The sequence below is a fragment of the Panicum virgatum genome, chromosome 2K (assembly GCF_016808335.1).
Source record: "Panicum virgatum strain AP13 chromosome 2K, P.virgatum_v5, whole genome shotgun sequence".
Classification (NCBI taxonomy): Eukaryota; Viridiplantae; Streptophyta; class Magnoliopsida; order Poales; family Poaceae; genus Panicum; species Panicum virgatum.
In genome coordinates, this window is record NC_053137.1 from 7,178,993 (window position 1) to 7,206,687 (window position 27,695).

Below are 27,695 nucleotides of genomic sequence, written 5' to 3' on the forward strand. Positions count from 1 at the left end.
CAATTGTCAGGTCTTATGATCAACTTTCATAAGAGTGAAATATTTTATTTTGGACAAGCTAAAGAGATGGAACAACATTACTCACAATTATTTGGTTGTCAATCTGGGAAGTATCCTTTTAGATATCTTGGCATTCCAATGCACTTCAGAAAGCTTAGCAATGCAGACTGGAGGATCGTAGAGGAGAAGTTTGAGAAAAAACTAAGTAGTTGGAAAGGGAAGCACATGTCGATAGGAGGACGGTTGGTTCTAATAAACTCAGTCTTAACTAGCTTAGCTATGTTTATGTTATCTTTTTTTGAAGTCCCGAAAGGGGTACTTGAAAAATTGGACTACTATCGGTCAAGGTTTTTTTGGAAATCAGATGAACATAAGAAAAAGTATCGTTTAGCCAAATTGAGTATTCTATGCCAACCGCAAGGAATTGGGGGATTAGGCATTAAGAACCTTGACATACAAAATAGGTGCTTGTTAAGTAAATGGCTTTTTAAACTGATCAATGAAGAGGGTGTTTGGCAAAGTTTATTAAGGAACAAGTACTTGAAGAACCAAACTATTGCTCAAGTGGAAAAGAAAGCGGGGGATTCTCATTTTTGGGCGGGTCTCATGAAAGTTAAAGATACATTCCTGAGCTATGGCTCTTTTCATTTAAATGATGACAATCAGATAAGATTTTGGGAGGACAAGTGGTTGGGTAATAATACACTTAGAGAGCAATATCCAGCCCTGTTCAATATTGTACAGAAAAAGCATGCGACTGTAGCATCAGTATTTGATAGAGTACCTCTCAATGTGTCCTTTAGAAGAACTTTGACGGGTCATACACTTACTTTATGGCATGACTTGGTTGCTCGCATTAGTCATGTCCATTTAAACGATAATGCTGATGTCTTCCGATGCAATTTGAATCAATCTGGTATGTTTACCGTTAGCTCAATGTATAGTGCACTTATTAGCAATGGTAATGTACAGTTTGACAAACATTTGTGGAAACTAAAAATGCCCCTAAAGATTAAAATATTTATGTGGTACTTAAAGAGAGGTGTTATTCTTACTAAAGACAATCTAGCAAGACAGAATTGGAATGGTAACAAACAGTGTTGCTTTTGTTCTAATGATGAAACTATTCAACACCTCTTTATTGATTGTCATGTAGCCAAGTTCCTATGGAGAGCCGTACAGTTTGCCTTTGATTTAAATCTGCCTCGTAGCATTAGTCATCTGTTTAGTAATTGGCTTAGTGGGGTTGGTACTAAATTAAAAAGACAGCTGTTAGTAGGAGCATCTGCTTTGTGTTGGGCCATTTGGCTTAATAGGAATGATGTGGTTTTTGACAAATCTCCAACTAAAACTTATTTACAGGTACTATATCGAGGAACCCATTGGCTCAGATTCTGGGCATAGCTACAAAGGCGTGACGAAGACAAGAAGGCAGTACAGAAGGCATGCCAAACCATAGAGGTCTTGGTCATGCAGTTATTTGCCAATTATGGATGGAGGTTTAGTAATAGGATTGATCCTCAATAACCGTCTTCATCGAACTTTTGGGTTGGCTTTGTCGCCTTTTGCTTACTTCTGCCATTGTGTTCGTAGACGGATGAGCTGCAAGCTTTGTAATTAGTGGCCGTAGCCTCTTTTGAGGTCAAGGCCGGGTACTCTTTCCCATTATCTAAAAAAACAAAGAAATAATCAGCTTCAACAATCCATTTAGCGTCAGTAAGCTCATCGCAGGTGCTCCCAGCCTCGAAGCCCGAGCACCTCAGTTCCCCAGCAGGATCAATAGATTGACGAGAACCAGATCGAACCACCTGACAAATTAATAGATTGACGAGAACCCAGCACAGGTCGCAGGAGGCTAGAAGAGGCAGGGGCGGACAAACCGACGTAGTTGGTGTCAGGCGCGTCGCCGCCGATGCGGAGGAGCTCGATGAGGTCGTAGAACTAGCCGTGGATGTTACCTCAGACGGTGACATTGTGCCGGCGGTCGGGTTCGGCGGTCCTCCGACACAATGTGACGACGGGATGCCGGAACTGTGCGGCAGCGCGACGGCGCGACATGGCGGCGCGTCGTGGTGACGTCAGACAGTGGACAGAGCGCGCTCGACGGGAGGATGGGATGCCGGGAACTGCACGGCGGCGCGATGTGTTACGCGACGTCTGGATCGGAGGGCGGAGTAGGGTTCTAGCAATTCAAAAATCAAAACAGGTTAGCTGCAGCGCCCCCGCCGGGATTGATTTTGGCCGATGATCAGCAGATCAGGGTGTGGACGGGACAACGGTGCTTACAGACCGGAGTTCGATGAGCCGACTGGTGGTGCAGGCAGTCGGGTCCGGCGGCAGCGGTGGTCCAAGGAGGCGGACTCGACGTGGTGTTTGGGTTTCAGACAGTGACAGCGAGGGGGAAACGCGAATGGGCAAGGCCGCGCACAGGGGCGGGGAGGAGGACGCGCACGGTGGCGGGTGGAGGACGGCGCGCGCGGCGATGGCAGAGGTGGCGATGGACGGGATCGAGATCTTGTTTTTTTTTTTGAACGGAGGTCGCGGGATAGGTGGGTGGGGTGGGGCGGATGGATGAAAACCAAATGACGAAGGACGAAAGATCGAGGGCAGACCGACTGCTGAATTTTTTATCATCCTTAGCCTCTTTTTAGTAGTAGAGATATGTATGAAAAGAGCTATATGTCCTGAAGGTCTTTTTATAATCATAATGACTCTAGTAGCATTAATCATGTGTTGTCAATTATGTGGCGATCGAAATTGTAAAAATTTGACTTAGGATAAATAGCGATGTATAAATGCTATTCTGCACATTAGATGTAACCTAGCAGTAAACCAAACTGACCTAAAATTATTAAATTGAGTTATTGTATTACCAAATCACGTTTAGTAAAATAACATCAGTAATCGTGCGTTGTGGTTATTACTAAACTTCTGTCCAGTAATTAGCTAGATGTAGCTACGTCTAAGATGTAGAATAGCACGTGTGTGGAATGGTATTTTTTATTGTATTATATTAAAATGCGTTTAAATATGAATCTATTAACATAAAGGTATGATTCAATTCATATGAGATTTTAGGTGTTGATGATCAAAACCAAATTTGTCTTATGATATAAGGTAGTAGAGCATTAGAAGCTAGAATTAAAATTTTGTTTGTAAAGGTTATTAGGCACAAAATGTATCTCCTGTTTCAGTGAAACGCCAAAGTTTTGTTCTTGGATTATCTGATTTTCCTTTTTTCTTTATTTTTAATGTTTGTGCCATCGAAGTAGCTCCCAACTCCCAAAGTCAAAGTCAGAGCTAACGTCTACAGCCGCATTCTCCAACTCCAACAAGACCCTCCTCAGTTCCCACTTGCGAGTCCCTGTACCAGCATCTCCCTTTCTTCAGTCGCCGTGGCATGCGGAGCTGGGAGCTTGCGCAGCTGTTCAAGCAACCGAACTGCAGCCTGCAGGGAAAAGGTGTGTTCCCCCGTCATTCTTGTTCCCTGATGATCTTTCAGAAAGAAAAATTTCTTGTTCCCGCTTGCTCTTGTGCAATTTCTGCTTCGTTTCCCCTATCATTCTGGGAGAAACAGGCGTCAGATTTCGAGGGTACGTGTCCACCTGAAAAGGAAATTTAGGTCTTGCCTACTCCCTCTGTCCAGTAAAATTTGCAATTGTAGGGCTGAAGAGGATACCAATGAAACATGGCAAATTACCATAATATCCCTATAAATTGATTTGACATGTTCGTAATCATTGCACAGAACTATAATTTGGAGGAAGGTTGCCGATTAATAAGATAAACAGCAGTTGAGACAGCTTCTCCCCAAAAATGAGAAGGCACAAAAGATGCAATGAGAAGTATCCGAGCAGTCTCAATAAGATGGCGATGTTTACGGTCAGCAACACCATTCTGAGCATGAGCCCCTGCACATGAGAGCTGAGCAAGGGTGCCCTCGGATGTGAGAAATTGGCGAAAAGATGAAGACAAGTATTCTCCTCCAGAATCAGAACGAAAAACTCTAATAGCAGTAGAAAATTGAGTGTGCACCATGCAAGCAAAAGACTGGTAAATAGAGCACAGTTGAGATCGATGTTTCATAAAATAGATCCAAGTGTATCGAGAATAGTCATCAATGAAAATGACATAGTAACTGTGACCACCCTTAGAAGCAAAAGGTGAAGGACCCCAGACATCTGAGTGAATAAGATCAAAAGATCGAGTAGAATGAGAAGTACTACTAGAATATGGGAGTTGTACCTGTTTGCCAAGCCTGCAACCCTTGCAGTGGAAACTAGAATCAATAGGCATACGACCAAGACGACCCTCATGGATCAGCGTAGACAATCGAGACCCACATAAGTGGCCAAGACGATGATGCCACTTGGCGAAAGATGGAGCTGATGATGACATAGCTAGTGACACACGAGTGGTGGAAGAAGGAAGATGTAAAGTGTTCAGAACATAGAGGTTAGAAGAATCTCTACGGCGATGACCAGTCCCAATCACACTTCCGCTCTGACGATCTTGGATAAAACATGACGAATCATCAAATCCAACAAAGCAGTTCATATCAACTATTTGACCCACTGATAGAAGATTCATAGATAGCTGAGGTATACAGGAAACATCAGGTATATAAAAATGGGGAGAGTGAAGAGAACCCGGATGAGTACCATGACCATGATGTACCATCAGCAGTGTGGATAGAAGTAGCATTAGTGACTGGTTTACATGCTACCAACTTAGACTTGTTAGACGTCACATGAAAAGAAGCCCATGAATCCAGAATCCAAGACCGCGAAGCAATGTTCTAAGAGGCAGCAGCAATCGACACAGTTCCACAAGTATGAACCCAAGCATCAAGTTTGATATCACTAGCCATAACACTGGATTGCAACATGTTGAAGAAATGTTGATACTTGTATTCAAATCAGAGAATTTGGGCAGTGACTATTCTTGAAGAGAAGCGGCACCAATAAGCAATGATGGTGATGTCACGGATGCAGACCACCAGTATGCAGCGGCAATATAGAAGAACTGAGGAGCCAGTAGCAGAGAGCACCAGACCAAATAGACGTATGACTGCTACTCCACGACGGCCGATGCACAAGAACAATCACACCAGCAGATAGCAACAGCCAGCAGAAATAGGCCCAATTTGAATCACGGCACCAAATCCAATACTTCCCGAGCAAAACAAAAGTGGCAGCCGCAAGCAGAGCAGGGACGGACAGCTTGGAGGAGTCCAGCAGCACAGCCGCACCCCCCGGCACTGCAGAGGGGGCAAGGAAGGAGGCCTAGACAGACAGCCTCGACGGACGGCGCCAAGACGAACAGCAGGCAGCCCGCAACGCGCGGATCCGCGACGACGAAGGGCCGCGACGGGCGGCGGACGCGAGGCCGCCTTGGCGGACGCGAGGCCGCGATGGGAGGCGGACGGGAGGCTGCAGGCGGCGGGGGAAGGCCGCGACGGGCGGCGGACGGGAGGCTGCGATGGGCGGACGGCGGCAGCAACAGGCGGCGGATGAGACGGGCAGCCGGACAAGTCGCCGCCGCGACAGGCGGCCGGCAGCAGAAAAAAAAAAATCTCGGGCAGGGCTATCGAACCCACTCTGATTCCATGTTACAGATGAAGATAGAATGAACAGAGAGAGGAAGATTAGGGCCTTGTTTGGTTCCAGGACTTTTTTCAGAAGTCCCTATCACATCAAAAGGAATCTTACTATTTTATAGTATTAAATAAAATCTGTTTATAAATGTTTTTTGACAGCTGAGTGCTTTTTTGCGAGACGAATCTAATGAGCCTAATTAATTCATAATTGGCTACAATGATGCTACAGTAACCATTCACTAATCATAGATTAAGATACCTCATTAGATTCGTCTCGCAGTTTAGCCCCAGGGTTCTGCAGTTAGTTTTATAATTAATATTTATTTAATACTTCTAAATATTAAAAAGTCCCTAGGACTTTTTTGAAGTCCCTGAATCTAAACACCCCCTAGAAGAGTCGTAGCTCTGTTGTCTACATGAAGAAGATATGTACATGGGCCATATGGGCCTATAGTGTATGGGTCTTCATATTCCTAACAGATACCATGGACTGCGTGAATCTGGTTGAAATGCTTCAAAGATATCTGAAGGACAGGAGATATTTAATTGTGCTGGATGATGTATGGAGTAGGGACTCCTGGTCTTTACTAGATAGTTCATTTGTCAAGAATAGCAATGGGAGCCGGATAGTTATCACAACTCGAATACAAGCAGTGGCATCCCTAGCTGATGGAAACCGTGAAATAAAACTTAATTTATTACCAAAGGAGGAAGCATGGACCCTTTTTTGTCATAAGGCCTTCGCAAGATTAGATGGCAGAAGTTGCCCCCTCAGTCTTAAGGCCTGTGCAGAAAGAATTGTGGATAAGTGCCAAGGCTTGCCACTGGCTCTTGTTGCTTTAGGGAGTCTTCTATCCTACAAAGAAATGGATGAGCACGAGTGGGAGTTGTTCTATAGCCAACTTAGGTGGCAGCTGAGTAATAACCCAGAGCTGAGCTGGGTTGCTAGCGTTCTGAACCTCAGTTACAATGATCTCCCTAGTAACCTGAAGAACTGTTTTCTTTACTGTGGCATGTTTCCTGAAGACTATCATATAGAACGGAAACGGCTAATCAGACTCTGGATTGCTGAAGGATTCATCGAGGATAGAGGACCTGAGATAACTTTGTCAGACGTAGCTGCATGTTACCTGAAGGAGCTTGCTGATCGTTCATTGCTTCAAGTTGTCGACAAGAATGAATATGGAAGGCCAAAGAGGTTCCAGATGCATGACCTTGTGAGGGAGTTATCTCTAACAATATCCAAGAAGGAAAAGTTTGCTACTACATGGGACCATCCTAACTCAGACTGCAGTTCTGACAGATCTCGTCGACTTTCCTTGCACAAGGATAGTAATTTAATGCAAACAGTAACAAATTCAGCACAGCTCAGGTCTGTCATCGTGTTTGTGGAGGGAGTTTCATCATCTTGGTTCAAGAACTGTTACCCAAGCTTTAGGTTGTTGAGGGTCTTGTCCCTTAGGCACTGCTATATTCAGAAAATACCAGGCAACCTTTCTAATTTGTTTAACTTGCATTACCTTGACTTGGGATACACAAAACTGAAGGAGGTACCGAGATCTATTGGGAAGCTTAGCAATCTGCAAACTCTGTATCTCAAGGGTTCTGTAATGGAGTTGCCAAGTGCCGTGACTATATTAACAAAGCTTCAGCACCTAATTATAGATGTTGGAAGGTTTGGAAGTTCGGCAAGTAACAAAATATGTCACCTGGAACACCTGCAGGTTCTGAAGAACATAGCCAATAGCTGCATGGTTAGAAATCTTGGATGCTTGACTAGGATGAGAAGCCTTGGCATCAGGAAGGTGCTAGAATCCTATAACACAGATCTGTGGATCTCAGTCAGCAAGATGTCAGCTTTGACTTCCTTGTCTGTACTCGTAGCTGATCGCAACAGAGATGCTCTTGATATGTCAGACTTGAAACCTTTACCATACCTGGAGAAGCTTATGTTAAGTGGCAAGCTGGACAAAGGAGCAATTCCTCTTGTATTTGGCCACTTCCCCAAACTGAAAAGTTTAAGGCTTTGCTTCTCTGGGCTCCGTGAAGACCCACTCTCTTTGCTCTCCGCCATGTTTCAGAATCTAGGTCACCTCAATCTTTACCGCTGCTACGTTGGTACGAGATTTGCATTTCGTGCTGGGTGGTTCCCTATGCTCAAGCATCTGTACTTGAGCTCCATGGGTGAGCTAAAGGAGGTCGAGATTGAGGACGGCACCATGAGAAGCTTACATCGGCTAGAGCTGTGGGGCCTGAAAAGCTTGACGTCGGTGCCAGAGGGCCTTGTGCACCTTAAAGCACTCCAGCAGCTGTGCATCGGCTCCATGATGCCTGATGAGTTCAAAACAAGGTTAGCAGGACGCGATCGATGGATTGTTGAACACATCCCCTACATTTGAGATCCGTGATCAAGATTAAGCTATTCTGGTGTAAGCATCATGTCTTGTCAAACAGTAAAACATCATATGTCTTGTACCACTCAGTAAATCATAATTATATTGAGTGCACAGTTGCATCTGCTGATGCAGTACACGATTCCTGATAGTTGTGTGAATTTTTCTTGTTTCATTTTAAGAAACTTCTTGCTGTAATCTGTTGTATCTTGTCATTCCAAAGTGCCAGCTAATGTACGTGCTGTTTCATGCTTCAATATGCAAAACTCTTTTCCTTAAAAATGACAGTACTGTCGCAAAAGAAACACTTGATGCCCTGCTTTTCAGAAAATTTCCGTTGGAGGACAAAAAACTCTAAAATAAATTTGCTTTGGTTTCGGAAGATATCTAGCATAAACTTCACTCGAGAGCATGCCTGCCTAAGATGGCACTAGCAACTCGAGCAAAGAAACTATGAGTTTCTCTCTAAGAAAAACAAGAATGCACTGATACATCACATCAGTGCAGTAAAGCTCCATTCTTAAGAATGAAACGGAATAACATGATGTGTGAGAGTTTCGTTGGACTTTTTTTTTCCTGTGCTGAAACAGAATCAATCCTGCAGCCTGCAGGAACTAGTGGTCAAATTTGAGGTAAAAAAACCAAACGAATTATAATTTAAAACGGTTTATATATTTAACCCCCTAAATTGGATCGCGATCCAAATGTGAGTGTTATTGGTAGATATTCGCGATTTTTTTTCTTTTTTTGCAAACAGGCCCCTCATCGGGGCTCGACGCATGCCGGCGGAGGGGCCGAGGCAGAGACGAGGCTCCGGCGGGCGGCGACGGCAGCAGGACGACAGGGCCCGCCGCCGGAGGGGCTCCACAATCCACGGATAGCAGCAGAGCCCACGGGCACACCGCACACACGCGGACGCGGGGCCCACGGTCATCTTTTTTCGTCGCGACCCCCTCTGATAAGCCTGCCACGTCATGGCATCAGTTCATCCCAGGCGCGTGCGGCCAGCTAAGCAGTTGGTAGCAGCAGCACTCCACCGCGGTCACACGCGCCCCCTCCGCCCCCTTCCTCCCTCTCCATCCAGCACGGGGCAGCTCCGAGGCGGGTCCGGAGGAGGGCATGGCGCGGCGCGCGGCGGCGGCGGCGAGGCTTCTACGCCGCCCGGGACCGCTCGCCGCGGAGCCGCCGGTGCGAGGTGATTTGGTTTGGTTTGATATGGGGGCCGCGCCGTGTTCGTTGCTGGTTGGTTGGTTCGGGAGGTGTTCGTGTTTGTGCCTGACCGAGTGGTAGTTGCTTGCTTGGGGGCCTAGGCTTTGGTTCTGTGGTTCCCCAGCCGTCGTCGGTGGTGCGTAGGGAGAAATTAGCCGCGTTCGACAGTGGAATCAATTCGGAGAGCACAGTTCCGGCGCGATCGTGCGCTCGTGGTTTATTGCTTAAGTTTGGGGCATGGTCCCTAGCATGTGGGGACTTCATTTGTTGGAGAACCAAGCTACCAACTGCAGATGTTTTGTTACACTCGACTCTGTTAATTATTTTGCAATTCGATTTTTCGCCTTTTAGCAAAATGGTTAACCATACGATCCAGGTGTTGTGTGCGTTTGATGTTGGCTGTGTAACCGTGTTGCTATGGTGGTTAGCGATTCAGCAACAGATGTGGCAGTAGAATGCAGCTCGAAATAGAAATGGATTTTCTTTCTTCAATTTGGGGCAAGTTTGCACAACACATGGTTCCAGGGTGATCGAAGAGCTGGTAGTGGATGGTCTATGATAACTTTTTACATGGTTCTTTAATGTGTTTGAATAAGCTGTAATTGCTTGTTTGTTTGGGTTGAAAGATGAAGAATATATTAGGTTCACAAAATTGTTGGACTGGTTCAATAACCCAGTAAATAGGCCATGATCCATGTTGTCCATTAAAGCAGTAACCCAGTTCTGAGCTTCTGTTGTGCGATTTGCCAATACTTGCATACTGTTGTTTGTTTTATCTGCTGAAGTACACCAACTAATTGAAAGAGTCTAGAGTCTAGACAGAGAACTAGCTTCAAGCTTTACGACTTGAGCATAGTTTGATGTAAAGCATAGTGGTAGCAATGTTTTCTTTCAACGAGGATGGTGATAGCTTTAACAGTAGAACATCAACGATAATCCAAATGAGGCCTTTTGCCTACACAATGTTTTCTACAGTTTATATACTGGTCCCTGTAGAATTTTACAGGTTTTGATTAAAATCTGATGATAACTATGCTTTTCAGGCATGCCTCATACTGAATATGAATTTGCAAGCCGCACTGTGAATTCTTGTAGAAGATTCCACTGGATTCCCAGTCTACAGCGTCCACCATGTGGACCTAGAACTAATGTGGAAACATATGAAGGGCAACACAGTGCTAATAAGGCTTCTGAAGTTCAGAAGCGCACATTTGGTTCTGCGGCAACACACAATCAGAGGAATCCAGCCTATTCAGAGCTGAACTCTGATGATGTTTGTTACTTCAAGAGCATCTTGGGTGACAATGGTGTAGTTCAGGATGAAGACAGAATCGCAGTTGCAAACGTAGACTGGATGGGTAAATACAAGGGTGCAAGTCAGCTGCTACTTTTACCAAAAAGTACTAAAGAGGTATTTTCATTAGCCGATTTAGTGAAAGTTTAATTTGGTGAACAACATCTAGCTGCAATTCCATTTCTTGACAGTTTTTATAGAACTTGGCAAAGTAGCTACCGTCATTTCTAGTATAATTTACTGGTGCAGTGATTCGGTCTTCACATAATATAATATGAGCAATCGCCTCGTTGACCATTAGTTTTAATAAACATCTGAAATTGCACTCTTGGAAACATGAGGATGTTATCGAATCCATGCAATTGAGATATGCTGTGCTGGACCATTTTTTCCGTAATCCACATTTTCTGTACCATGGAGAGTTATCTATACAGTTAATTTTGTTTTATCTAGTCTTATTCAAACACCAGACGATTAGTGTACAGATTCTTTATTCAAATGTTCTCTTTCCAGGTTTCTAAGATTCTTTCATATTGCAACACCAGACGATTGGCTGTGGTTCCACAAGGTGGCAATACAGGCCTCGTAGGTGGAAGTGTGCCTGTTTATGATGAGGTAACCATATTTTTGATTTTTTAAAATCTTTGTATCTGGAATGAAATCTGAACTATTTCACTGCAAAAAGGTGAACTGTATGTACTGATCAGATCAATTATGCAATATAGGAGAAGATGACATAGACCTTGTTGTACTTCCACAATATGCCTAATGTTATCTTTAGTAGTGTTTTCTTTAGAAAAAATATATCTAGTTCATATGCCATATTTTTATGCTTAGTGATGTGCCAAATTGATTTTGTTTGTATGCAGTGACTCTGCATTTTGAAGGTTTTTTTTTACTGTTCGTAATGTTGAGGTCCAAGGTCAGTTATCACTTGTGTTTTACCCCCATTGTCTGCAGGTGATTGTCAGCCTCGCAGGCATGGACAAAATTATTTCCTTTGATAATGTAAGTCCAACATCTTTTGTCTGGATTCAGTACCTTGCATTTTGTAATATTCTCATCATTTGCTTCTTCAAACACATCCAAGGATCACGGGAAATCCTTGAATAATTTCAGATAGAAGGTGCCAAGTTCTAAGTCTGCTTGTTATGCTGTTGCTAGGTAAATGGTATTCTTACTAGTGAAGCTGGTTGTGTATTGGAGAATTTAAGTACCTTCGTGGAAAATGAAGGGTAAAGTTATATTTAGCACCTATTCTCCTAACTATTTTGTTTTGATTCCTATTCCATAAACTTGCACAGGGTATGCTACTACGCTTTCACAGATAGTGTGTTAGGCATTGAAGTTTATGGAACCTGAGGTGTTGCCAAGACCAAGCCACATCATAGTTGGTAGCTTAGCCAAATTTAGTCCAATGTATTGCACCATCTTGCACCTCACCATGGATTGAGATGAGGCCCACAAGTGCAGCTTTTCCACCCCTCTCTCTCCTCTAGCACTGGGTGCCCAAACAAGACACAGGCGCTAGAAATTGCTAAGCTAGCACCGGCACTCCAATGTATTGCACCTCTTCTGCTACTTTCTCTCTCCTCTTGGCACCTCCTTGGAACGCACGTTGGAGCTGCCCTATAGGTCTCAAACTCGTTTGTTCTTGCTTGTGGAATCACTGATGATTGTAACACGTCCCAGTGCATTGTCACTCCTTTTAGTTCAGTTCTTGTAAGATCCTTTTACTACCCAATAAGGCAACAAGAAGCCTGCAACTTACTGTGGTTCATGCATACAGAAACTGTTAACTAAATTTGTTATGTCCATTTTCTGACCAAAAGAATTTACAATCTGAGCTATCTTTTTAGAGCACCAGTTCTTGATGTCCATGCCAGACACCTATTGCCCTTGATCTGCTTCTCAGGTTTATTATGCCACTTGACTTGGGAGCGAAAGGAAGTTGCCACATTGGTGGAAACATTTCAACTAATGCTGGTGGCCTGCGTTTCATACGCTATGGTTCACTTCATGGAAATGTACTTGGTAGGCACAAGTATTGAGCTTATGAATTTAACTAACACAAAAAAGTATTGGTTTGAACTCTCATTGTATATGTTGTTTCCCTTTTTAAATTATCCTTCCTCCCATACAGGTCTTGAAGTTGTGCTTGCTGATGGGACAATCCTTGACATGCTTACTACCTTAAGGAAAGACAATACTGGGTACGATCTGAAGCACTTATTCATTGGTACGTATTGAGAATGCTAACTATTCCATGACCACTGTACAAACAATGTATTTTTTACAAAATCAGACAGTTAGTAAATACAACAACATAACGTTCAGGGAGTGAAGGTTCGCTAGGAGTGGTCACCAAAGTTGCAGTACTCACACCTGCAAAGCTACCTGCAACTAATGTTGCATTTCTTTCATGCAATGACTACACAAGCTGCCAGGTTCATTCTCCTTTTTTCTTTCTGAAATTAGTTAGACATTTGTGAAGTGTATGTAAAGTCCTCAAGATAGTGATTGCTGCTTACTGGCGGTGTTCCCAGAAATTACTGCTTGCAGCTAGGAGGAACTTGGGTGAGATTCTGTCTGCATTTGAGTTCATGGATCATCACTGTATTGATCTGGTATGTACATAAGAATTTCTTTTTGAATTTTACATTTAGAAAGAGTTAAGACCTACAAATATGTTATCATCTCCCTTCTCAAGTTCGTCCCCATCAGACCCAGATTTAGGCCACTAGCTGGCATTTATAGATCAGAGGACAAAATTTGAAATCCCTTGCCAGGTTGATCAGTTTGATTGGATGAAGCATGGCTTGATACTCTTATACGTTCAATAATCCCCTGAAAAGATCTTGATTTTCTAAGGTGTTACTAGTCCTATATATAATGCAACATTTCTTTATTTTGTCTGGTTTGCATATTTAGATTGGTTTTTGATTGATTATTTTGTTTTGGAGGCTATACGACATTTGGAAGGTGTTCAAAATCCTTTACCTGCATCGCAGTACAAGTTTTATGTTCTAATTGAGACAACAGGGAGTGATGAATCGTATGACAAGTAAGTTATTGTAGAAGCAGAATATGTTTTGGTTTGAACATAGCAAGTGTTATATGACCTGACAATTAACACATATTGAGATATACTTGAGAGAAATTTGACAATAGCTTTTTAAGACAAATTATCATGCCAGCTTGCATTTACTAAAAGTAGGATTATTGTTCATCTGCACATCTCGTGCTTAAAATAATTCTAGTTCCTCATCTTGCCTTTTGTTTTTGGCTTTCTATTTTAGAACAAAACTGGAAGCTTTTTTGTTGCGTTCAATGGAAGATGGTCTGGTTTCTGATGGAGTCATAGCGCAGGATATCAGCCAAGCATCAAACTTTTGGCGTATCCGTGAGGTTGCCATCCTGTAATCAATACTATGATTGTCCTTTATACCTTAATGATGATGGATGAGTGTTATGTCTGTGCTGAAACTCGGGATCCACGCACATTTTCATGGCGTCATCCACAGCAGACCGCCTGGGCATATCTCCAGAGCCCTTGAGCGGCGTCCACGTCAAAGTAGCCAACGGCGAGCGGCTGCAGTCATCCGGGGTTTGCCGTGCGGTCCGCGTCATCATCGGCGGCGAACCCTTCAACATTGACGTCTTCGTCATCCCATTGGAGGGCTACGAGCTGGTCTTGGGGTACCGTTGGCTGCGCTCCCTCGGCTCCTTCAACTGGGACTGCGCGCGCCAGCGCCTATCCTTCTAGAACGGCGGCCGACGGGTGCGCCTCGTGGGCAAGGGCGCTCCTTCTAGACCGCGCCTTGCTGCGGCCGTGGCGGCGATCGACTACCTCCAGCTCCTCCTTGACTCGTTTGCCGACCTCTTTGAGCCGCCGACAACTCTCCCACCGAGCCGCAGCTTCGACCACCACCGGACGGACGGCGCTCGCGCTTGCGCCCGCACTGCATGCACGTGCGCCGGCGCCTGCATCCGTCACTCTGCCCCGAGCACCCTGCCGCTGGAGGACTTTGCAGTCCTGCAGGAGCCCACCGCGTCGTCCTTGGGACGCTGGGAGCCTGGGACCACTATCAGCTCGACGGCACGAGGTACAAGGGCGTCGTGCTCCTATGCGGCGGCTGCGCCAGCGAGTCCGCCATCACCACCACCGACGCCGACGAGGCCATTCTGTTCCGCTACCTCGACACCGGCGACAAAGCTGCTTTCCCCTTCGCGCTGCCCACCATCCGCACCAAGCTAGAGAGACGGCTTGGTTTTGTTCCTTTGCTGCTACTACAGCCATGGCTACTACACCGTCGCCGTCTGCAAGAACACCATTGGGGAATTGCAGCCTGTTGTTCTCGCGGCTTCTCTTGCCTTTGTTGCTCAATTTCAACATTGCATGGCAACCACCTTGGGCAGCATCCATGGCCATTTCCATCTGACAGCTCGAGGACGAGCTGTCTTCAAGGGGTGGTGAAGTGTTATGGCAAGTGGAGCCAATCCAGGGCCCCACGCGGCACTGTAGTATGTGTACAGTACCGCGTGAATAATCCGATTTGATTAGATTGATTTGGTCTATTAGGAAAGAGATAAGATAGATTGATTCGGTTAGGATATTGCTTAGGGGTCAAGTCAGTCGTCTCTATAAAAGAGACTATCATGTATCTCTTTGAGGCAAGCAAGATTAGAACCAAATACTTCCCAGAGCCTCCAACGTGAGGGCGGGTAGCCTCTGATCCTGCTATCTACCATATCAGTTCATGTGGTTAGTGATAATTCTGCACTAGCATGAAATAACTTGCACCCAAGGCAGATGCTTATGCTTACAGGCTTTCAGTTACATCATGATTCAATGTCTGACTTGTAAAAATAAGATGAACTAAGGAGTTGTTATTATTCTGACAGGGTATATCAGAGGCGTCTGTCAAAGTTGGAGCTGTGTACAAATATGACTTGTCCATACCTGTAGAGAAGCTCTATGATATTGTTGAAGAAATGCGCTGTCGTCTTGGTAATTACTAAATTCGATCCATTAAGAATCTATGGGCCTTCAATTAACTTGGTATTCTGGTTTTCTAGGTGATAATGCAGAGGTGTTGGGCTATGGCCACCTTGGAGATGGGAATCTGCATTTAAACATCCTATCAAGCAAATACGACGACAGTGTATGCCAAACTATCAACTTGGAAGTAGATTGTTAACTAATATTATGCTTCAGTGTTTCGGGACAGTTTAAATAACTTTCTTATTTTGTTTCTCCAATGGAATTTTAGATTCTTACACAAATTGAACCATTTGTCTATGAGTGGACTTCAGCACAAAGAGGAAGCATCAGTGCAGAGCATGGTTTGGGCCTAATGAAAGCAGAGAAGATTCACTACAGCAAATCAACCGAAGCAGTAAGTATTTCCATATTATACAGTAAAGAGGCCATAGTGTTTCCATATGAGTTAAGGAAAATGACAATTATACGTAGTGGTAGACTTGATCCATCAGGTTGCTTTTTTGCACGTGCATTCAAGCTACCTGCTTGCTTGGCAAACCTTAATAGCTAGGCAAAGCTTGTATGCACTACCTTTTTTCTTGCACTATTTTGACTTGACATAAAACAAGTACAATGCACTCTCGTGAGAGATGCTTAGGTATTTTGGTACAGCCTAGGAAGTGGGAATCCTTCCTGCTTAGATTGTACACGTTGCATGGATCATAACTGTTTAACTGTGCAGGTATTTTAATAAGTAATGAGCTAACATAAAGTTTTATTTTAAGAACATTCTAGTTGTCTAGGATCATTCACGTTGCCTTGCCCAACAAATGTTTTGATTTTATCAGGTGCAACTAATGGCCTCCATCAAGAAGTTGCTGGACCCCAATTCAATCCTGAACCCCTACAAGGTTCTGCCACAGTCTGTACTGTAGCTAAAGGTACTCTGTTATCCTGTAGTTGAAAGAAACCTGATTACTTCCAAACTAATATTCTGTCCCCTAACTTATGAAACTAATTGGTTTATATCAAACCCTGCTGCTTCCGCCACCCACAGGTTAGGACCCGTAACTCACTGAGCTTGTAGCTGAGCAGAGCTGCTTGATACTTGACTGAGCTGAGCAGAGCTGCATGATGCTTGACTGAGCTGAGAGGAGGCAAAGTGAATAGTTGATGCGAACACGGTTATCATAATATCATGGGATTATGGGAAGCATGCTGTGGTTTCTACTCTGATGGTACCAGTAGGTTAACAGATCGCATGCCCTCAACTGCACCTCGTCGAAAGGCAGCTGAAATAAGTCTGGAGAACTTTTATCCAAAAAGAAAAAATGTCTGGCGAAGCACGGCATTGACATGTGCCAAGTCTTCTCCTTTTGTCAAAGTGACAAGTGGTTAAACAGATCAAAGATGTAAAGGACTGAATTTTTTTTTATGCCAGTTTTGAAGCGCGCCTTGCCATCGTGCCAGCTTCGCTCCTAAAGTCTGAATGCACTAATATGCGAACGGGACTATTTTTTAAGCCCCAATCTTGCAGGCTGCTCAATCATTTCATTAGACGAACTGAAATGACAAGTGGTTTAAGCTTAAGCAGGTTAAGATGCAAACCACAAACAATGCCATTCTTTCTTAAAACGCGCCACCATCGTGCCAGCTTTGCTTCTAAATGTGTCAAGATGCGAACGGCAAATAATACCATTTTAAGCCCTCTGTTCGTGGCAGCTGCTTGCTATAGATTTCCATCGTTTTTTTGGTCCCAGTGGACAAGTGGTTAAATGGATTATTATGACATAAACGGCAAATAGTACCATGTCCTTGGTGCAACAGCTTCACACTTGACCCATCACCAGCTAGTATCATTTGGTGCCTAATCGCCAAGGTATTTCCAGCTGTAACGATGCGCCTACGGATCAGCTGTATCTATGAGCCGGATGTATTCTATCAACGAAATCTGCATTGTTGATGCTCACTCTAAGGAACTTTGGGGTCCCGCACCACCGGCCTTTCTTGTGTCCATACAGTGCTCCTAGACATTGCTAGAATAAGTTTATAGATAATACACAAACTAAACTAGTTCCGTTGAACATTACTCTACATAGAGAACATATATAACATGGCGTGTGATTTGATGCCTGTTCCAATTTGCATTTTTCAAATTTAATAAAAATTTTGCTAAAAGGTATACACTATATAGTAACTCATCGCAAAAAAAAAAAAAGAGTATACACTGCGTATAAACGTTTTCACTTGAGCGATTGCTGTACTGCAAAAGGGCATCACATCTGCAATTTCTCTAGCTATATATATGTTCATCCTGTCACTTCCCCAAGTCATTCTTTTATTTTATTTGCAGCTAACTTAGTTATTTTATTCTACATAGTGCCGACCACGTTTTACCCTTTATGAAAACCCAGCAGCATTTTGAATCTAGCGCCAAAACCTGTCCATTGCACATAACTCCAATATTTTCAACCAATTCCAGACAACCGCCCCCCTCCCCCAAAATACTCCAACTGTGTTTAAGTGAAGATTGCAACAAAAAAAAGCCACATATAAAAATAAAGGAAAATTTCTAAATTACTCCCATCAACTATAGCCAAAGTCTGGATAACACCCTAAACTATCGTTTGGTTCATTTTACCCCCCAAACTGTACCATTTGGTTCAAATTATCCCCTAATATAATTTGTATTTCTTATTTCTCCATTTATAGGTGTAGTTTTAAGTTGAAATTTTACAATATAATAGTACACACCATAACACATGTTAGAAAAATAATCATATTTTTTATCATTATTTTGATAGGTTAGGATATTTAATAATAAATTAATAATTGGAATTCAAAATTATATGAAAACTAATGGCGAAAAATTATTAAACTTTTTTAAATATGCATTGTAATGTCTACTACTACCCTACAAAATTTGAAATTAAAATTCAACTTGTGTATGGAGAAATAAAAAGATAAATTCTATTATGGGGTAAAATAAACTAAATGTCGTAGTTTATGGGGATAAATTGAACCGAGTTATAGTTTAGGTGGTTACCCAAACTTTGGCTACAGTTGAGAGGGGGGGGTAAATTGAACTTTTTCCAATAACTATAAATATATCTAGGGTAGCTTTGTATGCTCTCTCTATACATTAATCAAGCAGATGCAAGCTTTAGTTCTGTCCAGGCCAGTTAGCTAGCACGCACGGTAGCAGCAAGAACAGCGCCATGACCCTGACCCAGCTGCTACACATCCTCCTCCTTGCATCAGGGGCTCCCGTGATCCAGGCTGCCGCCATTGCTGCGCAACATGATCCGCTGCCAATTACACGCCCAGGCTGTCCGGACAAGTGCGGCGACATCAGCATCCCCTTCCCGTTCGGCCTGAAGCGCGGCTGCTTCCTAGAGGGCTTCCAGGTCACCTGCGACCACTCCTTCAAGCCTCCTCGCGCCTTCCTTGAAGAAGTGGTCGGAGGATCAGCCCAGACCACGAACGTCTTCTCCTTCTCGGTCTCCAACACAGGTAATAATTACTCGATCGCCAACCAGAACAAGACGGCTGTCCTGCCGGTCGAGCTCATCGACATATCGATCGCCAAGAATGAGGCGCGGGCATACGGCGCCGTGGCGTCCGTCTGCAACACGAACGCCACCGCCGGCTTCATCCGGAGGATGTTCACCACCCTGGCGTACGGCGCCGACGGGCCCAGGCGCCCCTTCCTCGTCTCGGCAGCGCGCAACGTCCTCATCGGCGTCGGCGTTGATGTCCAGGCTGTGGCGTTGAGGCACAAGACCGCACCTGGTGCCCGAGGGGACGACTACCTCGTCGGCTGCCACTCATCCCTCTGGGAAAACCTGCAGCTCGCGTCCAACGGGTCGTGCTCCGGGCAGGGATGCTGCCGGGCCTCCCTGCCGCAGGCGATGCCGCTCACCGGTGTTTCGCTTTCGATGGCCCCCAAGACCCTGAACAACTCGTTGTGGGTAACAAATCCGTGCTCCTTCGCCATGGTGGTGGAGGACTCATGGTACAGTTTCTCCACGGAGGACCTGTACGGCAACACCAGCAACAAGTTCCCAAGGGGCGTGCCCTATGTGATTGATTTCGCCATCAGGAACGCTGCGTGTCCTCCGGAAGGCCAGGAGCCACCTCTTGGCTATGCGTGCCGCAGCGGCAATAGCTCTTGTGCCGATGTGACCAATGGCTATGTTTGCAAGTGGAGCATTATGAGGGCAACCCTTGCCTTCCTAATGGATGCCAAGGTAGTACTACTGTATAGACACTTCTGTTCTAAATCCACTCATGCAATTTTTTTACTCTAGGGAATATGCAACTCAAATTTTGGATTCTATGAGTTTATAACCTATGTTATGCTCTAATTGTGTTCAGACATCGATGAATGCAAGTTCCCGGATCTCTACCCTTGCTCGAGTGATGGGATATGCAAGAACAGGCTTTTAGGGTGGTTTCATTGTCATGGCGGTTCTATTATTTCTCATTCTTCTTCGCAAAGAGAAAATAGGATGAGGGAGTTATATGAAAAGAATGGTGGGCCTATATTGGAGGAAGCAAAAGCTATAAAGATTTTCAAAAAGGAAGAGCTTAAGGAAATTTTAAAGACTAAAAATTTAATTGGACAAGGTAACTTTGGTGAAGTTTACAAGGGCCTTCTTGATAATAAAATAGTTGCGGTAAAGAAGCCGAGAAGTGACGGTAAGCCAGATAATAACGAACAATTTGCAAATGAAGTCATCATACAATCTCAAGTCATCCACAGGAACATTGTTAGGCTGATAGGTTGTTGCCTCGAAGTTGATATCCCGATGCTTGTTTATGAGTTCATCCCAAATGGTAGCCTTGAAGATCTTCTTCACAGTAACAAGAATGTAGTGCCTCTCAGCATGGATGTGCGTTTGAGTATTGCTGCACAATCCGCAGATGGCCTATCTTATATGCACTCAAAAACAAGTAACAAAATCCTACATGGTGATGTTAAGCCAGCAAATATACTATTGGATGACAGCTTCATGCCAAAGATCTCAGACTTTGGCATATCCAGATTGATTGCAAGAGATAAGCAACACACAGATGAAATCATTGGTGATATGAGCTATATGGATCCAGTATATAGGCAAACAGGACTTCTAACAGAAAAAAGTGATGTCTACAGTTTTGGAGTTGTGATCTTGGAACTTATAAGTAGGAAAAAGCCACACATTCTGACAACAATAGCTTAGTAAGAAATTTTCTTGAAGCTCATAAAAATGAGAAGGGGGTAGCTGAGTTGTTTGACAATGAAATTGCACTGACAAGATCAAATTTGGAGCTCCTTTATAGTCTTGCAAGGATCGCTGTGGAATGTCTTAATAGCGATGTGGACGAAAGACCATTAATGACAGAGGTAGCAGAGCGCCTTCTCCTACTAAACCAGTCTCATAACCGTTAAGTTGCTTGTACATCTATGCAAACTGTAGAGAAGTTGTGTTTTCCAATAGTGGAATAAGATAGTCAACTATCATTGTCTCGTCTTTCGAAAAAAACTATCATTGTCTCCAATATTTGTTTTATGGTTTGCTGTTGTAAAGGAAAACCCTAGAGTCAAAAGAATGGGTTGTTTGTTTCCCTTTATTCGAACAACATTGCAATACTATGCTTAACTTGTTTTGTTATGTTTAAAGTGATAAAGCATATGTATTAATCAATAAAAAATTCTCCATTATTACTTGTCACCTGAAGTACAATTCATTTCTATAACTATATATAGTGTGTGACCCCATTCCAAGAACATGGCCCACACTCCTACCTCCTCCCATGCTCCCATACTCCTACTTCCAAAAATCCATCAAAATGTATGAAAAGCATCAACCAAAAATATAAATGGATTGATAATGTAGATGCTGCTCGAGTAAAAATATAATTGAGAAGGAACAAAATTTTGTACAAGAAGAAACAAAAAGAGAAAATCAGCATGTTTATTGGGTCGGGTGCACTGTTCATGCAGATCCACAACCTGCACCTATTCACATGCATCTTTACATCATCTACCTATTCATATTTTTGGTTTATTTTTCCATGCACATTATGATGTTTTTTTTTAAGTGGGAGTATGGGAGCATGGGAAGGTGTGGGAGCACAGGATATGTTCATTCTGGCAGGAATTTCCTTCAATCTTGCTTGCACGCCCAGCCCTTCCAGCCATATATAGTGATATAGCAAAAGAACTAGTACTCGTAGCAACTTTGTGAGTGAAGGCACCGAGTCCAGTCCACAACTTGCACTTTGTGGACACATGTACAGTTCTATGCCGAGTAATTATGTCATCAGTGCAACTACATAAACACTAGGCAATATGCAACACGTTTTTTTCTCGAACACACAGGAGATCTGTGTATCAATATATTAAGAAGAAGAAGATAAATATGCAAGACGTTATCTCAGAAGTTTTTTTATGAAAGAATTCCCATTGGGAGGATATGCATGGGGATACCTTTATCTCCCCGAAATCCCCGAATTCATCACGTTGAACTTATTGGCGCTAACTAATTGGAGGTAGCAGATGTTATCCTGACGAGTAAGGTTTATTTGCTGCAATTAATTCGTTCTCTGTTGCGGACACATGTTATATTGAATTATGCTAACTTCCAGCAAAATTCAGTTTATGCTAAAAGCAAGGAGCCATCTTTTCTACGCTGAACACCTTGTCTCTTATGTTTGTGTGAAATTCATCCTCAAATGAATAATTAGTGTCATAAATTAGATAATCTCCAACAAATAACAAGCATTCAATCCTCTCTATTAATACAGAGATGCGCAGCTCTCTTTTGTGTTCGAAAAAAAGCAGCATCCAAAAATGAATTAAAAAATACTAAGAAACCAGTGAAGCAAAAGAGATCTATTTCCAGGGACAATTCACAATTGCATTAGAGCCGGCATAAACTTTGATGTCATGTAGATTTTTCTTGGAATTTGAAACACAATTTAGCACCAACCACACATTGCCTAAAAACTTCTCACAGTAGTCTTGTAATTCATTTGACCACTGTTTTAATTATGAGTTTTGATGATGAATTTTGTTTGTTTTCCACATTGGTGATGCATATTGAAATTTATAAGTGTAATTTTAATAAGACCGTCGTAGGGATAATTTTATACTTTTTGAGCCCCTGAATGTGGCACCAACTACCCCAGTCAGTACAATCAGGTGCAGGTGGCCATTGCTATGTGCAAATATGATCTCATGTTTTGTGAGGACAAGCCAACAGAACCCACTAAAGCAAATGGTGACCGTTCAGCCATTGAGAAGTGGGAGAGATGTGACATGATGGTTAGTATGATCGTTAAACAGACAACATGATATTCCTGATAAGGACCAGGATGACAATGAGTTATGTGCCAAAGCCTACCTTGAGAAGGTGGAGGAGAACTTTAAAAGCTCCTCCAAGACTTATGCTAGCACCCTCATCATAAAGATGTTGACTTCACAGTATAATGGGCAAAGTGGAATCATGGAGCATACTATGAGCATGTTGACATGCAAATAAGCTCAAGGCACTGGATATGTCTATCTCTGATGATGTTCTAGTGCATTTTATTATGGCTTCAATGCGCTTACACAGTATAGTCCCTTCAAGATAAGTTATAACACTCAGAAGGTGACTTGGAGCATAGCTGAGCATTAGTTACCGTGTCGAGGAATAAGAAAGGCAGAAGGCTGAGAGGCCAAAGATGTTGTGAATGTTGTTAGTTAGCACCTTGAGCGAGTCAGTTTCAACTATCCTCCCAAGCATCAGGCTGAATCAGGAAATAGCCAGCAGTATAAGAAGAAGTTCAAGAAGCATAAGATAAGCCCTCAACTTCACCTCATTGAGAGGCAGCCGAAATAAATCTAGAGAATCACGGCATTGACAATACGCCAAGTCTTCTCAATTTATCAAAGTGATGACAAGTAATTTAGTAGATTGATTAGGACGCGAACGACAAACAAAAACAATGACATTATTGTTGAAGTGCGCCACCATCTTGCAGCGTGCCAGCCTTTTGCTTCTAAATATATCAAAGATGCGAAAGGAAAATAGTGCCATTTTTAAGCCTTCTATCGTGCCAGCAGCTTGCTTTAGACCTCCATCTTTTTTTCCCAGTGGACAAGTGGGCAAATGGATTTGGAGTAGGTCATAAACAGAAAGTAATGCCATATCTTTTGGGGCATCCTTCGTGCCATGGCTTCACACTTACATCCATCACTGTACCAGCTAATATTGTTTTGGGAACATATCTGGTGGAAACTAAATCTTCGTGAAAACTCGTGCAAACCACGACAAAAAGGTCATCTAAATTCACAAAAGAAATCACACATGTAGATGATATGATGATACACAATCTTGTAAAATATCTTGTCCAAACTCGACTTCGTTTGTGAGATATAAAAATAACAAAACGAAGTCGAGTTTGAACAAGATATTTTACAAGGTTGTGTATTATCATATCATCTACATGTGTGATTTTTTTCGTGAATTTAGATGACTTTTTTGCTGTGGTTTGCACCGATTTTCACGAAGGGTGTGGTTTTCACTAGATACGTTCCCTATTATTTTTGCCTAATAAAAAAACCTCGGCTGGGTGGGGAAAGACCGCCCCACCAGTATTAACTTAAGAAGAAGCCTCGGCTTCCACGACCGAGAAAATCCCCGAACCCTGGCCCCGCCCTGACACTGGGAGATGTAACCCCTGGGAACTGTGCCTGGGCCATGTAAAGGTCCTCAGGCCGACCTGGGCTATCTCACACCAGTGTTTTGGCACACGGGGCCAGCGAGGGGATTTTTTTACCCTCAGTCTGAAATTCGCTCCCACGGGGAGTCAAACTCAGGACCTGAGGGGTGCCGCCGGAGTGACTAACCAACTGGGCTAGCATCCTTTGGCAATCAATCAAGGTCTTACCAGCTATAACGATGCAGGTATGGATCAGCTATATTTCTTCTATAAACTGGACGTGTAGTCACACACACGTCTGTTGGGGATTGGACCTTCGGGTCAAGCCCTCACCCTCAGAAATGCTCCCTGACCTGTTTGCAGGGCCACAACGAAATGGAGCCAAGCATACCCGAAGGTATCGGATGAACACTAAGAAGCGCAAGCTCAGAAACCATGACCTTCGGTCCGAAGGATATCACCTTCTGAAGGCCGAAGGTAATGGATGGCTGCCCAGAAGCGCAAGCGCAAACACCAAGACCTTCGTTCCGAAGGGTACCGCTTCCGTCGTGCCGAAGGTGACAAACGGCCACCCGAAAGCATTAACTCGGAGATCAAGACCTTCGGGAAAAGTGCCCGCGACCAGGAACGAGGATGATGGCAGGTCGATCGTTGATGGAACCTTCATGGCCCAAACTCCCAGAGGTACCCGAAGGTTGTTGTAACCTTCGTCGGTTGAAGACATGTGAGTAAAACGTGAATATGTGATAAGGTCGGATTTGTACACCTCCCGAATACGTGAGAAGGTCGGATTTGTAAACCTCTCACCTTGTAATTTTACCTCGGAACCGGCTAAGAGTGAGCTGCAAAATGAGTTGGGAGGGGACAATTTAGGAAAACCTGGCCGAGGGCTAGGGGTATAAGTAGCCCCCTCTCTCCACAGTGTAAAGGGTTGAATTTTCTAATAATTATTGGAGAGTTCGACACCTACTTTCATTGTCACCTTTCTTACTGTTCATGCTCTCTGTCTGGGCATCTAAGAAGCAAAGATCCCAACAGCGGCGCCCACCGTGGGGGCACGTAAGACAACCCTCGATGGCCCCAGCGAAGAAGAAAGCCACCGCCGGCACCACAAGCACCTCCACTGAGCCTGGCCGCACCCTCGACGGCCCCCAACCGCAGCACGAAGGAGCCAACCCACAAATGGAAGACATCAACAACGAAGCTGCCCCTCATGGAGACCTGTTTGATAACACTGAAAACACCGAAGCTCATCAACTCACAGAAGCAGCACTCAAGCTCAAAGCCCTTGAAATGAAGAAAAAGAACATCGAAGCCCAGCTAGCAGAGATGGAGGTAGAAGTTGAGAGCTTGTAGAGGGCATACCAAGAAATGCCCGAAGGTTCCTCCCAGCAAGAAAACCGCGTCATCCTCCAGACAGCCTTCGCTCATAATGAGAACCAAAGGCCACCGCTGGTCAACCTCCCATTTGACCCGACCTCGCCACTCTCAGTCGCTCTGCAGCGAACTTCATGGCCGCTCGGCTACAAGCCAACTCAGCTCCCCAAGTACAACGCTACAACAGATCCAACTCAGTTCCTCATGGCCTACGAAGCAACCATCGCTTCGGCCGGAGGTGACGACTCCACCATGGCCAAGTCCTTCGTCATGGCCCGCGAAGGTTCTGTGGCTAATTGGTATTCGTACCTGCCTCTGCAATCAATCAACAACTGGTATCAGCTGAAAGGAAGGCTCCTCCAGGACTTCCAGGGCTTCAGAAGGCTCACTACCAACACTGTCAAAGATTTCAAGTGCCCCCAGCATGACCGCGAGCCTCTCTATGACTACTTCCGGAGGTTCGTCCAAAAGAAGGCTCAAATTCCAAACTTCCCAGAGAAAGATGCGATAGAAAATGCATCGAGTGACTCCTGCCTGGTCAGCTTGCTTCCCACCTCATAAGAGAGCCTCCGAGGACTCTGGAGGAGCTTTATTCAGAAGCAGAAAAGTACGCGAAGTCAGACGCCGACCACCGCAGAAGGGTCGAGCAAAGAAGAATCATGCGTCAGGCTGAAAAATACAACCAGTAAACATGGCAGCAAGAGAAGCAGCCAGCTCACCAGCTCATCTTACCTCTGGAAACTTCGCACGAAGATGAGGATCAGATAACCTTCGATCCCTTCATGACACCACCAAAGCCGGAGCCCCAACGCTCAAACGACAAGCAACCTTCTTCTGTCACTTCCATGGATCTGACTCCGACCACAGAACAAACCAGTGCCCGGAGAAGAAGAAGAACCTTGACAGAATGGAGGCCGAGAAAAAGGCCAAGCTAGTTGGGCACACTACATGGCCACAGACCCAACAACCTCAACAAATACAGTACACGCAGCCTTCGTTCGTTCCACCTCCACCATTTACACAAGCATACCGCCCACCCATGTTTAACTACAACTACAATCACAATTGGCAGCCGCAGCCAAACCCTCAAACGCAAGCCATTCAACCCACAACCCAAGCTCAACCCACTCAGGAGCAGCTCCCACCACCCCCAGCCCACCCACCAAAACAAGAAAACCAAACCACAAGTAGCCAACCCGCGGCACTACCATCATTCGGCATGATCATGCCCATCTCCGGAGGTTCCACCCTGGACTTCGAAAACAAGAGGCAGCGCAGGGACTACTTCAAGCAAGTCCATTGCATCGTCTCCGAAGGTCCAACCAAGAGAACCCAGTGGTCACACTCTCTGATCACCTTCTCCGAAGAAGATGTCAACGTCATCAGCTACCCACACACATATGCTCTTGTCATCGAGGCAAACATTCAGGGCTGGAGGATCGGCAAGATACTAGTCGACACTGGAAGTTCAACAGACATCATCTTCTCAGATACCTTCGATAAGATGGGTATCGACCGAAGCCTGCTTCAGCCTTCGGAAATCCCTTTAATGGGATTCGGAGGAAAGAGAGTGAACGCAATCGGCAAACTGTCACTCCCCGTATCCTTCGGAGACACGGCCAACGCAAGAATAGAGCACATCACATTTGATGTGGTAGAAATGCCGTACCCATACCACGCAATCCTAGGAAGAGGAACAATCAACAAGTTCGAAGCTATCGTCCATCAACTATACTTGTGCATGAAAATGCCAGCTCCCGTAGGGGTCATCATCGTTCACGGGGACCAGCAACTTGCGCGGGACATTGAGCGGGGATATACCCCAGGACAGAAAAATGCCCACAATCTTCGGACTGAGTCCAAGCCTGTTACCTTTAAAGAGCAGCAAAGGGACAGCGAGAAAGCAACCTTCGAAGAAGACTGTGAAGTCAAGAAGGTCCCCCTCGATGTACATCTACCCGACAAAATGGTGACCATCAATGCAACCCTAGAGCCCGAAGAGGAGAAAGAACTTCTCGAGTTCCTCTGCAAGAATCAAGATGTCTTTGCATGGTCAGCCAACGACCTTCGGGGAGTCAGCAGAGACATCATTGAGCATCGCCTAGACATCAACCCAAACATCAAGCCGAAGAAGCAGAAGCTACG

At 44.3% G+C, this 27,695-nt stretch overlaps 2 protein-coding genes and 1 pseudogene across 10 annotated transcripts; all 3 read left to right on the forward strand.

The window, feature by feature from the left end:
• Positions 1-3,385: 3,385 nt before the first annotated feature.
• On the forward strand, positions 3,386-16,962 carry LOC120664339 (probable D-2-hydroxyglutarate dehydrogenase, mitochondrial). Of its 9 annotated transcripts, none has more exons than XM_039943531.1 (16): positions 3,386-3,461; positions 10,245-10,612; positions 11,009-11,110; positions 11,456-11,503; positions 11,660-11,730; positions 12,411-12,529; positions 12,639-12,734; positions 12,833-12,942; positions 13,042-13,122; positions 13,459-13,559; positions 13,795-13,903; positions 15,401-15,506; positions 15,575-15,660; positions 15,769-15,894; positions 16,328-16,420; positions 16,537-16,962. In XM_039943531.1, exons 1-15 carry the CDS (start codon positions 3,401-3,403, stop codon positions 16,412-16,414), a joined length of 1,671 nt encoding a protein of 556 aa, XP_039799465.1. In that variant the 5' UTR covers positions 3,386-3,400; the 3' UTR covers positions 16,415-16,420; positions 16,537-16,962. The 9 variants fall into 9 exon arrangements, 6 of the variants coding, with proteins under 6 accessions (XP_039799465.1, XP_039799440.1, XP_039799447.1 ...); XR_005670846.1 differs by lacking the exon at positions 3,386-3,461 and adding an exon at positions 8,952-9,180 and having other exon boundaries at positions 15,812-15,894; XM_039943506.1 differs by lacking the exon at positions 3,386-3,461 and adding an exon at positions 8,952-9,180.
• Positions 6,014-8,249, forward strand: LOC120664330 (disease resistance protein RPM1-like). The gene has a single exon (XM_039943494.1). It carries the CDS (start codon positions 6,016-6,018, stop codon positions 7,996-7,998), a length of 1,983 nt encoding a protein of 660 aa, XP_039799428.1. The 5' UTR covers positions 6,014-6,015; the 3' UTR covers positions 7,999-8,249.
• Positions 16,963-18,634: 1,672 nt separating the features above from the next.
• Positions 18,635-20,979, forward strand: LOC120664376 (annotated as a pseudogene).
• The last annotated feature ends 6,716 nt before the right edge of the window (positions 20,980-27,695 follow it).